The following is a 15265-nucleotide window of genomic DNA, read 5'->3' as shown; positions in this document are numbered from 1 at the left end:
TAAAAATTGGAAGACAACTGTGCCTAAGCAGAAGTCCTTGACTGTAGGTCATGGGTGCCTCAGCCGCAGCAGGAAGTCTCTCTGGTAGGAAAATAAAAGCCCCAGCTGCACATGGGCTCTGGAAACTGTAGCAGTAAAAGCATCCCTGTAGTCCGACAGGAGTCAGGGAACTGAGAACACATTCTTTCCAACAGGACTTTGGACTCTACTTCTCACCCACCCCTCTCTTCCTGGTTTCTGACTCATGTCCCCACTGCCTTCTGGTGCTTACATCTGAATGCCCCACTGATTTCAAACTCAACATTCCCCAAACTGACTTGGATCCCCACTCTTTTCTGATGGGATGCAAGCTCTCCCTCATTTGACCTCCCATAGTTCTTTGTAGCCTCTACTGGGACACCTGTCTCCGGCAACCTGTATCATATTGATTTGGATACCTGTCTTATTCCGCTTGCAGAATGAAAGCGCCTTGAGGCAGTGTTTTTGTTTTACTCTTGGCTGTCTCCCCTGAAGCCCCAAGGTCCATGCTTTTCTGATGGGAGGCACCCAAAACCATATATAGTAAATCAATGAAAGAATGGACAGATGATTTCTGCAGGTGGCTAGCTCTCATGGCATCAGGGCTTGCTTGTTATTTCTTAGCAAGCTAGAAAACCACTTTCTCGTTCTATTTTGCCCGGTCAAAAAATCCAGGCATGCCTTAGTGGAGATAAAGCAGAAAGAATTAGTGCTGCCTTCTCTAATACTTGTAAACACAGGGTGTAGGATGTGCTATCATTTGACTTGGAGGAAGTGGAAAATGGAACCCAGCCAACTATTTCTTAGGTCATTAAAAGTTATTAAAGAAAGCAATAAGAGACATTAAAGTAACCATTGCAATAAAGTGGAAGCTCTAGCTACAAAAAAAAAAAAAATTAATTTAGAGAAGCCAGATGGGAGAAGATTCGGAGAATGGAAGGAGAAACGCAGGAGAGGAGTCGGCGCCGGAACAGCTCCGGAATGACGGCCATGGAATAACCAGAATGCTTCTGTCCAGCCATTTCTGCACAGGTACCAGTACAATGACTACTTTTAAATAAAAGGGGTCCCTCTAGGAGTTCTGCCCTACTGCATCCGAACCGCTTCGGGTGCTGGAAGGTCTTACCATTGTTTCTCCTCAGAAATCTCTTCCTAGCAGTACTCCCTGTATTGCCCGTTCTTATTCCTGCTTTTCCCCAGGCTGGTCTGTGTCCTGCCTGGAATGCCATAAAATTCTTCTGGGGTCTCTGCGTTCTCTGATCACCACCTGCAATTACAATCCCCACAAGGGGAATTTACTAAAGTAATTGGAAAACAAAGTCTTACAGCATCTAACTACTTTCTCAAGGTCCATATTGAAATTGAGAGTGAGCCAGCATTCTGTGTTTGTGTCGGCGGAAGCAATAAATACCATTAAGCACTGCATCAAAGTAGCAATGCATTTAAAATGATAAAGGATAAAACACAATTTTCAAAATTGTCAAACCTGCTCTTCTTCACCACAGTAGATGTCAATATTTTGCTTGCCTGCCATGTGTAATGAAGTATTGTAATATATATTGAAGAGTTAGGAAGCCAAGTGGCCTGATATTCACCATGAGGGTCAGAAGGCTGCCATTTGCGGTTATGAATATTTGTTGGCATAACACCTTAAGGACCAACTCGGTGCCTCTCTTTACCTTTTCTAATAGACTAGTGGAGGTAACGATGACAAGAGATGGCCCCTGTCCTCAAGTGTAGTAGGGTGACAAAGACATGGCTGAACATCTCACACAAAAGTTCTGAAAATGAGGAAGTCAAGTGGTGTTCAAACAGCGAGAAGGAAGTGCATCATTCTGAGGTAGGGAGAGCAGGAACAAAGATCCAGGGGCATGGGCAAGTATGTTGTGTTTTCAGAACAGGGAGTGGGTTGGCATGCTTGTGGCAGAGAGTATATGGAAACATGTAGTCGGAGATGGTGCTGGAAAGCCTATACCCTTTGGAATCGGTTTTGGATAAATAGAAAAACCTGAGGTCATTCCGCTCGACTTTTAAGACGCTCATCTTGAAAACTATTTTAACTCAGGTCATATAGAGCTGAGCAGAACCCTAACTCAGATGGTACATTAAGATCACTGTTGCCAACACAGGGAACTGGGAGAAATGAGGTTTCCCTAAATCAGTAAGAAGGCTTAAGGAATTCAGTGGTAGTCCACGCTGCCCTACACTCCTGGCTGGTACTGAGGTTTGGTGAGAAATGTATGACAATGACCTTAATGGGCTAATATCATCCCCCAACTTGTCCAACTATCCTGACTGGGCTCCATATGAATGGCACCTAATCTTTCACGTCATAGTTTAATTTGAGACCAAATCGTGCTTTTCTTGGAAGCTGCCTTCCCACTCTAAGTCAGGGAATGTTCAGCTTTCAGCTGAAGGTGGTGATGGCTACAGAGCATGACCCCTCCCGCCGGGATTTACCAGCAGCAAAGCTGTAAAGGGGCCCAGGTTGGTCTTTGGCCTCTTGAACCATCATGATAATACATTTATTGAGAGCTTATTATATACTAGGCATAACATGGAGCATTGCATACGTATTCTCTAATTTAATCTTCAAAACAGCTCTGTGAGCAAGATTCTATAATTCTTATTCGACAGATGAGGAATTGTAGTTTTATAGAAGTGAACTTCCTTGAAGTAATGCTGTTAGTGGTGAAGCTGGGACTTGAATCCAGGCACTCTGATGTTTTTACTCTTATCCCCCCCCTTCCACTGTCAAAACCTGATTTCAGAAAAGGCATTAGAGACATACTGAAGCCAGGTATAGGTACCTATGGAGAGGCAATGTGAGGTTGGGGTTCGGGACACGGACCGTGTGGTTAACCTGACATGAGTTTGCACACTGGCTCCCTGTCTTCCCTGGGTGACCAGACAAATGACCTAACCCTGCAGGCTTCAGGATCCACATCTGTAAGATGCTGCTAAGAGCTGCACGTCCCTCATAGATTGTCCGAAGTGTGAAATGAAATGGCATACCTGCCCTGCCACATGGTGTGTTCTCAATAAACGTGAGCTCTTGTTGTTATCCATGAGGAGTTATGTATGCATTGTCCACCACTGGGATTTTTGTGTTTTACCAATCAAGTACTACTTAAGCTGAAAGAAATGACTCTAATGGTAGAAGTTGTAAGAATCTGTACTCAATTATTTTTTTAATTAAATAATATGCAAATATCTACTCAATTGTGAGAAGCTCAAATAATACAGATGACCAGGTTGTCTTTAATCACCCACATGGTGGAATATGACTCTTCCTCAATTCTGTGAGGGAGCCCTGTGAAAGGGGCAGAGAGGTCCTTCCTTGGCACCTGGGAGTGATGCCATGTAGTCTGCCTTCTTGGGGGCTGGTTTTCCTCCAGCCATATTGTTCAAGGATCCTTCTCTCACTGCTCCTATTAAAAGCACAGCTGGGGGTCATGTATGTAAGGAATGGAGGTGTCTGGTAGGCAGAGAAGTACCAGATTTGAGGAGGCAGTTCCAACCCTGCTCTGTCTGCAGCTGGCTATGTGATCTGAGCCCTCACTTCCTGACTGTAGAATGAGGGTTTGAAGCTACAAACCCTCATTTTCTTTGAAGCTAGAGAATCATCAGTCCCACCTCCAGGGGCCATTTTGCTTGATGTCGTCACGTGATAAATGCAGGAATGATGAACCACTTCCACACTAATGGAGTTTCCCAGGGTCACATACTTAGTTAGTGGTAGAGCTAAGACTAGAAAGAACCCCCTACTCCTAGTTCTCAGGGCCTGGATAGCTGTAACAAATGAGTGGTGAATGCTGTTCTTTGTTCTCTCATCCCATTTCTCATAAACGGGAGTCATTTTAAGTTCTCCAACCCTCTGGTTTTACCACTCTAAAACTTCTCTTTCTCTCTCTCTGAGACAAGCAGAGTTGTCCCAGGCGTGAGTGAGTATATAAATAAAGCCTCTTTCTGCCTGGCTTGGAGGATCCCAGCGTGACAGGACACAGGGCATGAGAGAACCCACCTTCAGCAGCTGTCTTGGTCACAACTGCCCTTCAGCTGTGCCTGGGAGGGCGGCCCTACCCATCCACAACTGTCCTGGCTCTCTAATCAAACCCATCAACTGCTGAGAATGGGGATAGCAACCACTTGTGTAGACCCAACCCTTTCTGTCTTCTTCACTCCCCTTCTTTATTTCTACCTTCACCTGAGACTCTGCCAACAGCCTTGCCCAGGAAGAAATTCAGAGGAATTTCTGGCATCTCTGCCTCCCCCTTGCCCCTCCCCAGGAATGGAAATTACTTCAACATCTGCCAGTGACTTGGGATAACAGAGATATTATTGCTCGAGTGCAGAATTCTGGTTCTCTTGCTGCCACACGCTCCTAGCCTGAAATCTTTCAGTTTGATGGCAGCAGTCTCTTTCTACTAAACTGTTGTTTTCAAATTTTCTACTGTAATGATGACCTGCCTTCCTATAGCCTCTGCTGAAGCCTCTCACCAGGCCAGCTCAGATAAGTACTTCCTCCATCCTCCCAGAAGACAAACCCACATACACACAAAAAAATGATCAAAGAAGATTTTCAGAAAATAGTCCCAGTGTGTGAATTACCCTGAGCACTGCGGTTCTGGGCTGTTCTCTGGGCTCTGTCACCAAATCTACTGGGTGAATGACCCACCCCTGAGAAAGACGTAGGAATCTGAGGAGATCCTAATGTGACAAGACACAGCAAGGAGGGAACCCAGGAGGAGAGAACAAGGAAACAGTCATGTTTAAGCAACAACAAGAGCTATGGGGCTCAGTAGGCTTGAGTAATTTTTATCTTAACTCTGCCATTTACTAGGTGTGGGACCTCTAATAAATCACTTTCATCATTTCCTCATCTGCAACAGGAGAGGGTTGGGTTAAAGTGGCCCTTCTAGAGAAAGCATTCAGTTAGCACACCATCTCTTCTCCACACAGGCTGGGGACTGGGGTAGAGGGTGGAGGGGAGAGAATCCTCAGCTGTGGTTCTTGGCCCTGGGGAGTTTGTGATCTTGTCTCGGAGACCAGGACATGGACTAGCAGTGGTGATAAATTTGTTGTGTGGGATTTTGTGCTGAATCGCAAGGCTTATTTCCACCATGGGAATTTAGAAAGGGGTGAGAGCAGAGGTCTGGAAAAGCTTCTTGAAGGAGGTAAAATGTGGGAAGGGCCTTGAAGTGTGGTTAGAATGTAAGGAGGAGAAAGGAAAGAGGAGAAAGGAAACTTCCAGGTGGGAGAAGCGAAGAACAAAAATAGGAACAGAGCATGTCTGTGGAACCGAGGGGAATGTGTGGAGTGAAGAAGAGGTGCCTACTGGAAGAAGTAGCTGAATATAGTATACAGATGGGGCCCATTATGCAAGGCTTGAAAGCCATTCGATTTCTTCCTTCTTTCATTCATTCATCTATCTTGACTGAATATCTATTATGTAAGACATCTATAAGTCTTTGGCTGGGGAGATTTAGGAGTAAAGTGTGCACTGAGAGTTCTGTTCTTAAAAGATTTGTTTCTGGTATCAAGGTTTAGAGGTAAATTTGATTAAATTAAGAGGGACCAAACAAGTAGTGGTTCTCAACCTTGGTGGCACATTGAAAAATTATGGCTCCCTTGGCCCCTTCTCTAGAAATTCTGATTTATTTTGTCTGGGGAGAAATTCTGAGCATAGTCCCTTCTTTTCCTATTCCTGCCTCCCTCCTTCCTTCCTTTCCCTCTCTTTCTTCCTGCAGCTATTTGAATGTGAGGGGGTGAGGGCCTGAAATAAAACAGTAGCGACTGAAATGGAGAAGAAATTAAGATAAAGACATATTTTAAAGGTAAAAGTGCCAGGTGCCATGCTAATGAAACATAGGGAATTAAAAAGAGATTCCATTCATTTCTTCAAAATATTTGTTGAACACTTACCATATACCTCATACTGAATCAGAAGCTATAGGAAAATCAGATGGCAAGACCCTGGTCCTGCCTTCAAGGAGTCAATGTCTAGTAGATGACAAAGAAAATAACTATAATACAAGGAGAATAGGGAAACGGGATGAAGGGAAATGTTTTTAAGGTGTAAAGATATATAGAGAGGAGAGGGGTAGAGGGTCCATCTAGCAGACACAATGAAGAAAGTTCTCCACAAAGGTCCCATTTAGTGGCAGCTTGACGCATCAGCAGGTGGGGTTGGGGGGAGGGGTCCCCCAGTGGGAGTCACAGTGAAGGAAAATGTGTGAAGACAGCTGGGTGTAATGAAGGGCAGAATTAATGCATGGCCATGAGCAGCCTGATCCCTAAGAGGCACATGGTGTGTGGAAGGCTTGGTGAGAAAGGTAGATTATTGCTGGGAAAGACTAGATTTTTTGGGTTGTTCCCTCTTGATTTTTAAATGTTGGCAATGTTTTATTTCTCGTCCTTAGTTATGGTTAAATGAGTGTTCATTTTATAAGTATTTCTTTAAATACACATAAAAGTTTATCAGTTTTCTGCTTGTATATTATCTTAGAGCTTTAAAATGTTTAATTAAAGAATAGTAGATATAATCAATGTGATGTAATTATTATAAACATAGATGTACCTAACAGTACAATCTTATGTACTGTATCAAGTAAATAAACAGAAAAATATACATAAATTAACAACTGTAGTTGAAAATATATTAACATGCATCTCTAGGAACTGTGGATCAAATAGAAATAAAAATAGCATGATATGAATGAGCTGAAAATACAATTTAAATAGGACACATGTATCCAAAAAAAACCAGACAACACATTCTTTTTAAATATACATGGCACATTTACAACAGGAGACATGTATTAGGCTGTAAGTTCCAAAGAATCAATCCCATTCAGACAATGCAACTGTGGAATTGTTTTTTGAAAGATAGCTAAAATAAAATCCCACATATTTAGAAACTAGGTGACATATGATTAAGTGACACTTGGTTTAAAAAATAAATATTTAGGACTAAATAAAACACTAATGATAGAAGTTGTGTAACATAGCTAAAGCAGTACTGAAAGCCCAACTTATAGCTTTAAATAAACACATTAATGAACAAGAAAGTTTGAAGATTAATGAGTTACTACTTTACACCCATTAGGAAGACTACTACCAAAAAAGCAAATAACAAGTGTTGTTAGAATAATATTAACTTTTTAATTAAGGTATTATTTGTATAAATAAAATTCACCCATTTAAGAAGTCAGATTTTTTTAAGGTCTTGAATGCCAAGATAAGGGATTTGGATGGCCAGAGCTCATATAGTGCAATAAAAAATCCAACAGACTTGGCATTGAATTGTATTGCCAAGTATGTTGACCATGGACAAATTACTTGATCTCAGGGTCTCATTTTCTCATCTTCAACCATGATAGGACTACATCTCCAGGGGAATGTGAAAAGGATAAAATAGTGTCTATAAAATGTTTGGCACATAATAAAGACATAGGAGGTAGGAGTTCACTTTCTATTTTACTCATCAGAATCTTCAAGGGAAGGACCATATTCCAAGACATAGGGGTATGAGTTCACTTTCTATTTTACTCATCAGAATCTTCAAGGGAAGGACCATATTCCCTGAATATTTGAAAAGTATCTTAGGTGGTTCTGATGTACAGCTAGAGTTTCAAATCATTGGTGTAGGCCCTGGGGGCCATGGCAGGCTTTTGATCAGGGAAATGGCATGATTAGGGCTCTACCTGGGGACTGTGAGTCTACAAGAGCACTCATTGGGCCTAGAAGCCTGGGAAAATGTGGAAAGACAGAGTGTGGAGACCAGGAAGAAGATTTGATTCAGAGCGGACAGTGATGAGCTTGGTTTTAGTTAATGTTTGTTTATTCATCAACAAGCAAACATTGATTCAGGCCTACTTTGAGTGAGCCCCTGTATTTCATACAGAGATAAATGCATCTCCACTTCCCTGACTCATCGTTTAAGGAACAATTCCTGGAAGGCTTTCTGTGGCCTCTCTCTTCTTTGTCTTCTGGCTGACTCAGTGGTGATATTGGTAGCTGCAATTTAGGAAAGGTTAGGGGTTTCTAGCTGACTGTGGGATTCCACTGTGGCAGAGGCTGTTCGGATAAAAGCTTTCATCTTTCTTTTAGGATCTTCTAGCCTGAGACCCACAACCACTTCTTAGTCTAGATCTCATTCTTAATACAAATCCCTAGACTCAGGTGCTGATTCTTCTTTTTTATAACACCAGGAACTGCCAGACAGAGTAGAATAAACATGAAACCATGATATCATTCATTTAGCATGATTAGGTAGCTGGAACAATGGTCACCAGAATGGGCTGCACCCCAGTTTCTGCTCATTTCCTGGACAGGCAATTTCTTGGGGCACATACATGCCACCACAGAAAACTTATGCTTAGCTACCTATCACATTATCATGAGAAGATAACTGTCATCAAACCTTGAAAGAAGGAACAAAATATTCCTTGTATCTTATTTATATCCCCATTTTGTCTTGACTTTAGGTACATGGTCCCAAGATAGGGGGAATTAAAGTAGGCAAGTGGTTCAAGAGGGTCCCAAGGAAGAGATTATTGATGTCATATTGGGAGGGAGAATGGAAGCTAACCCTGGCAGGGTTCGGGGTTGGAGATTGCAGGGTGGGCGGAGAGTGTTCAGCCTTATAAGCTTGGAAATACTCAAAACGTAACTAGCACTGTGTAAGGGGAGTTTGGAGAGATAGATAAGGAATGGAATAAGGCATCTAGCTAGCATAACTTTATCTTTGCCCTAAGATCAATAAGATGGTATTGAAAACTTATTAAAGCAGGGAGGTAAAATAAATCAGATTTTCACGTTGAAAGGATCACGTAACTGCTGTGTAAAGACAAGATTAGAGAAGGGATTAGTTCAGGAGAGAGATGACGGTAGCTTGGGCTATGCGATGTCCTAGAAATGGAAGTAAACCAAAGATTTAGGAAGCAGATTTGATCGTCTTCGGTGACAAAATAGAAATGACGATGTGAATCAATGAAAGTGAAGACTGACTGCCTGTAAGTGGTGACCCTTGTGTCCTGTTGTCAATTCAACTCCATAGACTTAAAATAGGCTGCCTCATCTTTTCTCCATGAATCTCCACCTGGCTTGCTGTCCATGGAATATTTGTTTCTCCATAATTCATATTTTGAAACCTAACCCCTAATGTGATGGTATTAGGAGGTGGGGCCTTTGGGATGTGATTAGGTCAATGGTGGAGTCTCCTGAAAGGGATCAGTGCCTTTATAAAAGAGACCTCAGGGAGCTTCCTCTCCCCTTCCACCACGCGAGGGCATAGCAAAGAGACAGCTGTCTGTAATCCAGGAAGTGAGCTCTCTCCAGACACCAAATCTGCCAGTGCCTTGATCTTAGACTTGCTAGCCTCCAGAACTGTGAGAGATAAATGTCTGTTGTGTAAGCTGTCCAGTCTATGGTATTCTATTATAGCAGCCTAAGTGGTCTAAGACATGACTTGTATCTGTTAACGACATTGTCATTTGATCTAAAATCTGGATGTAATTTTGGACTTGTACCTTTATCTCCAAATCTATGATGAATTGGAGTCCAAAATTTTCTCCTTTTGGAATGTCTCTTTCATTTTTCTCTCTTTTTAAAAAAATTTCAGTTCAGGCCCTTACGAAATACTTGTCCTTTGGTGCCTACATTTTATCTCCCAGTTCTGGTCTCCACTGTGAACACTGTAATGCAGTTAGTCTCTTTTAAAACATTGCTCTCCCCATTCTATTCCTTCCATAGAACTTTGCAGGGATTCCCCATTGGCCTGAAGTGAAAAATCTCAGTGCCTTGGTTTAGGATTCAAGGCTTTCTGCAGTCTGTTCCCAATCTACTTTGCCACTTTCTGCTTCCCTACAATAGTAGTTTTTACAACTCTTTTAAAGTTACAGAACCTTTTGTTCAGATGGAATCTTTTGTTCAAAAACATGGCAGCTCCATATGTACAGCATGTGAGTGGAGCTTTTGGTTGAAGTAGGGATGGGGTTGATTTCCTCTCCCTTCCTCCCATTGCCTCCTTTCCTTCCCTACCTGCTTTGTCCCCTGAGATGAGTCTGTTCAGAATGTTGTTTGAAGTCCATAGCCTTCCAGGAATGCTCTTAGGTAGAAATAGATGTTCTCCTCAAGGAACAAGTGGGTCACTAAATTCAACATGTGTTTCCCTCTGCTGAGCCTCTAGTCTGCCTCTCCTCTGGTTGTTTCCTTGTCAGGCAGGGACTCTGCCTCATAAAAGGCCCCCTCTGTGATGTAATATGAGCATTTTTACCACACCGCTGTAGTGAGCACAAGAGCAGTTTTGACTAGGCTGCTTCTTGTAGCATCCTTCGAGAAACTGAGACCATCACAACAAACATAGTTCTGCAAAAGCAGTTTTATAAGGACTATCCAATGTGCTACCAGCACTCCCTGGGTCTGATTGATTTAGAAAATGTTATATCCAGAGCAGTGGTTTCCAAACCTGGGGATGGGGCCTTGGAACTTGTGTTTATAAATAGCCTCCTGAGTTGAGAACCAATAAAATGAGCACTAGGAACAGTGAAGGAGGATGGAGACATTAAACTAAGTCAATGGTGATACCCAGTCATAATACTATGATAGCTCTCTATGTATATATCATAATTCACAATATATTTTTCTTATGAAGAAATGAATTAAAGAGTGGAAAAAGAACAAGTTTGCAGGGGATTGTCTTTCAATTTTGAGCAGATGGAATTTAAAACACCTGTGAGCTAGCTAGGTGCAGGTGTCCAGCGGGTAGATGAAAATTTGGGTCCACGACTCAAGAATGAGATTAGGTCTAGACTGTTGTGAGTTTGAGAGTCATCTTTACGGGGGAGATAGGTAGAGCTGTGAAGGGAGGTGAGATTTTATTTTTAGAAGATTGATTAAATAAATAATAGTTTATTCCTACTTTGAATTCTATGCTTCTATTAAGAAAGAACAAAAAATATTTCTATGTGGCAATAGAAAAAAATAAAATCCAGGATAGCATGTTCATGTGAAAAGAACAAGGGGTAGAGCTGTAAAATAATATCTTTTGTCTAAAGAGGTTGGGAGAAGGGGAAAAATATATATCTCTATGCATAAAGGAACTACAAAAATACTACAGAGGTAGGTGGGATGCCAGGGAGACCATTCACTTTTTCCTTCTTTATTTTTAAATTGTTTAACAACATGAATTATTGTCCATATAAAAATTAACTTACAACATGATAAAAATGAAGGGGAGATTGTAATAGTCCTGCCATGTTTACATTTTCCTGAGTGATAAAATAAAAAAAAAAAACAACCTTACCATTTATTACAATTGTTACATCATAAAAGAAAAGAAAGAGCATCTTGAAACAAACAAAAAGCAATAAAGAATTACCATTTTTAAAGAAAGTCTTTTTAAAAATTTTAAAAAATATTATTTATTTATTTATTTGAGAGACAGAGACAGAGATAGTGACAGAGATAGTGAGAGAGAGGGCAGGAGCAGGGAGAAGAGGGAGAAGCAGACTTCCCACTGAGCAGAGAGCCTAACACAGGACTCGATCCCAGGACCCTGAGATCATGACCTGAGCCGAAGGCAGACGCCTAACCAGCTGAGCCACCCAGGCGCCCCAAGAAAGTCCTTTAAATCAATACAATATCACTGTGTTTTTTGTACTTGTCTACAGACCAGTGGACACTTCATCACTGCCTGGCTGTGGTCCTGAAGAAGTTGTGGGAACTTCCAGTTAATAAAGTAGTAAATACAATTTTCTTTTTCTTTTTAAAACTGAAGTATAATTAACCTGTGGTGTTATATTATTTTCAGGTGTACACTATAATGATTTAACAATTCTGTACATTACTCAGTGCTCATCAGAAGTGTACTCTTTAATCCGCATCCCCCCACCCCCATCAGTTTGTCCTCTACACTTAAGAGTCTGTTTCTTGGTTTGTCTCTCTCTCTTTTTTTCCTTTGCTTGTTTGTTCTGTTTCTTAAATTCCACATATGAGTGAAATCATACGATATTTGTCTTTCTCTGACTGACTTATTTCATTCACGTAGCATTATATTCTCCAGCTCCATTTATGTTGGTGGCAAATGGCAAGATTTCATTATTTTTTATGGCTGAGTTATATTCCACGGTGTATATGTACCATAAAAGGAGGTGAGCCTTTTAAGGAAGAGGAGATTGAGTCTTTGTGAAATGCCTGCCTTAGGTCTCCGGAGGAAGGAAGCAGGGTGAGTAAAGGAGGTGGAAGATGTGGCCAGAGAGATAGCATATGCTCAAGTGCAGTCTCATGGTCCAGGGAGGGAAGAGCTTCAAGAAGGAGGGAGTGGGTGGTCGATGGGGCTGATACTGTTAACTGCAGTTACTGAGAAGGATAAGGGGTGAGCAGAGGCCAGGGACTATGGAATTCAGGATTACCTTGCAATTTTTTAGGGGTATGTATCCTGGGGAGAATTGTTTTTGCTGGCCTGAGCACTGATGGGAAGTGAGAGGTCCCCTTTTCCCTTCAGGGATTCTACAAAGAGAATTTCAATCTGAAAGCCTCCTGTCCATCTTCCTCCTGCCTTATAAAGAAAATACTAGTTTTAAAGGGATCTAATCACCTAACAAAGATGGGTGAAACCTAGAAACACGGATTATTGTGGGTGATTCTGAGAGTTAAGGTCCTTCAAAGGGGAGATTCAACTCCTTTTTTAGGGAAAAGAATTACCTTGAAAAAGAAATCTTTCAACCTTTAATCTTACATGTAATTGAGGTTCAGATGAAGAATTTACTTCTGAACTTTTTAGTAGTTTAGTAGGTACTTTCAAATTACCATTTCTTTTGATGTATGCTTACCAGCAAGAGGAATGTCTCCAGAAGACTCAGAATCTGGTGGGTTGATCCCAAACCACCTAGAAAGGCTTGAAACAACGGATTCAGAGTGAAATGTTTTTGTGAAAGGAATGTGCAAATAGGTCTGTTCAGGAGCTGATGTCATTTTCTATCTATTGGTAACTTGGTCTTTTTTCTCTTTTTCTGTGCTTAGTACATATATCTATACTGAGAACCACCTGACCAGGACAATTTTATCCTCATATTAAAAATATTGTGTATATGTATGTGTCAAATATTTGCTTAATTGAAAAATTTTTGATTGTATTATTTAGCACTTCCATTATTTTTTTGCATTCTTATCCTTCTTTTTAATTTTTTTTATTATAAAATATTTCAAATGATACAGAAAAGTAGAAAGTAAAGTACAGCGAGCGTGCATATAATCTATACCTAATATTTGGCCATATTTGCTTTATATGTAAACATCTTATATGTATATGCACATATATAATATTTCTCAAGACTATTTAAAAGTTAAGTTACATCCACGCAGAAGCTTCACCTCTAAATACTTCAGCAAACCTCTCTAAAAATGACATTCTTCCACATATCCACTATACCACTATTGCATCTAACTAAACTAACAATTTTCCAGACTATATTTAAATTTCCTCAGTTGTTCCCCAAATGTCTTGTTATATCTGGTTTGTTCAAAACAAGATCCAACCAAGAACATCCCACTTTCTCTAGAACCGTCGTTCCTCCCCCTTCTCCCAAATATATTGATGTGCTGAAGTGATTGGACCACTTCTCTTAAGAAGGTCCCACATTGTGGGTTTGTCTGATGGTTTCCTTGTGGTACTGTTTAGCTTGTTCCTCTGTTCTCTGTATTTCTATATCTGGAAATTATAAAGATGAAAAGCTTGATTAGATTAAAATTAAACAGGTTTGTCAAGAACACTTCATGAGTGATAATGTGCACTTCATATTGTTTCAGAACAACACACTTCCAATACCTCTGCAGAGTCTGTGTTTCCCTTTCCAATACCACCCCTGCCTTTTCCCACCAGAGACAGTGATTATCCTGAATTCTCTATTGACCACGTCCTGGATTTTCTTTACAGTTCTATCACATACCTATGTATCTCCAAACAATATGTTGTTTAGTTTCAAACTTGTATAAGTGAAATCATAGTGGATATATTTTTTTGTGAGTTATTTTCATTCAGTGCTAATTTTGCAACTTATCCATGTCAATAAGTGAAGCTAGAGGTCATTTATTTTCATATCTGTATAGTATTCTCTTGTATGACTATACCACAACTTATTTATTCATTTTACTCTTGATGGACATTAGATTGCTTCCAGTTTCTTGTTATTAGAAACAATACTGCAGTAAATATCCTCATGCATATTTGTGGTCTGTGTATCTATGATTTTCTCCAGGGTGTATATCTAGGAGTATAATTGCACAGATGTATGGTTTATGCAAGTACAACTTTGCTAGGTACAGTTCAAGGTACAATTACAAAGAACACAATACACCCTGACTCATTAAAAGAGAAAGGGATTTGCTATAGGTTATTGATCATTTACAGAATTGTTAGGAGGGTAGAAGGAACAGATTGTAGGCTGAGCTTTTTGGAATGATTTCGTAAGCTACATCAAAAGACTTGGCCACCAAGAAAGCTACAGCTTATCCCGTCAACAGGAAGCTATGTTTTGAATCGAAAGCTGCCAATGTAGTTCTGGCTCCAAAGCCATACCGCCTTAGGTACAATTAGGAAGCTACTTCAGCTAAATCAGGAAGCCACTGTTAGAACTGCTGGCTCCAAAACCAAGCTGCCTCTGCTCTGAAACCACCTTTTTAAAACTGAGAAACCACCATTATAATTCCTGCCAACAAAACAAATGCCCCAAGCCCCATCTTTCCCCCACTGAACTCTGTTCAGGTCTCACTGAGCACATGGGTCATGTCCAACCTCAGTCGTATCTGGAATCCCAGCAATAGAGGTGTCTTGGAAATGTAGATTTTAGGATTCTGCCCTTTGCAATGTATGGTGGCCACTAGAAGGAGGTTGGAACAAGAGTTGAGCAAACTAGTTCATAGAACGTCAAATTGTTCTCTGTTCTGATGGAGCCCGCGTGTGCTCCTGCCAGCCCCACATGAGACCCCTTGTGCTTCTACATTCTTGCCAGTTTTGGCTTTTGTTGGGTTTTTGTGTTTGAAAAGCTATTTTATTGTCATCTTAATTTGCAGTTCCATGGTTAATTATGAGGTTGAGCACATCTTCGTGTATACATTCATATGTATTGGCCATTCATGTTTCCTTTTCACAGATATGCCTGTTTATGTCTTCTGTATATTTCCTGTCCTTTTTGTTTCTTATTCATTAGGATTCTTCACATATTCCGGATAAAAATTCTTTGTT

At 40.7% G+C, this 15265-nt stretch overlaps 1 protein-coding gene and 1 long non-coding RNA gene across 3 annotated transcripts in view; one reads left to right on the top strand and one right to left on the bottom strand.

The window, feature by feature from the left end:
- Positions 1-10208, bottom strand: part of CDYL (chromodomain Y like) — a 228455-nt gene extending 218247 nt beyond the window's left edge. For both annotated transcript variants that reach the window (XM_073877531.1, XM_073877535.1), the window contains exons 1-2: positions 10063-10208; positions 1145-1285 (exon numbers count right to left, since the gene is read on the bottom strand). In XM_073877531.1, the coding sequence (XP_073733632.1) occupies positions 1145-1147 (3 nt within the window). In that variant the 5' untranslated portion in view covers positions 1148-1285; positions 10063-10208. The remainder of the gene's footprint in view (positions 1-1144; positions 1286-10062) is intronic.
- LOC141370086 (uncharacterized) overlaps positions 958-15265 on the top strand; it is a 53962-nt gene continuing 39654 nt past the window's right edge. Inside the window, exon 1 of the long non-coding RNA XR_012373805.1 lies at positions 958-1050. This is a non-coding gene — a long non-coding RNA (uncharacterized lncRNA). The remainder of the gene's footprint in view (positions 1051-15265) is intronic.

This window comes from Callorhinus ursinus, unplaced genomic scaffold, assembly GCF_003265705.2.
Source record: "Callorhinus ursinus isolate GAN/ISIS: 27379988/994484 unplaced genomic scaffold, GSC_fseal_2.0 scaffold26, whole genome shotgun sequence".
NCBI classification, from domain to species: domain Eukaryota; kingdom Metazoa; phylum Chordata; class Mammalia; order Carnivora; family Otariidae; genus Callorhinus; species Callorhinus ursinus.
Note: the sequence above shows the minus strand (reverse complement) of the source record. Positions and strands in the feature narration are given on the sequence as shown.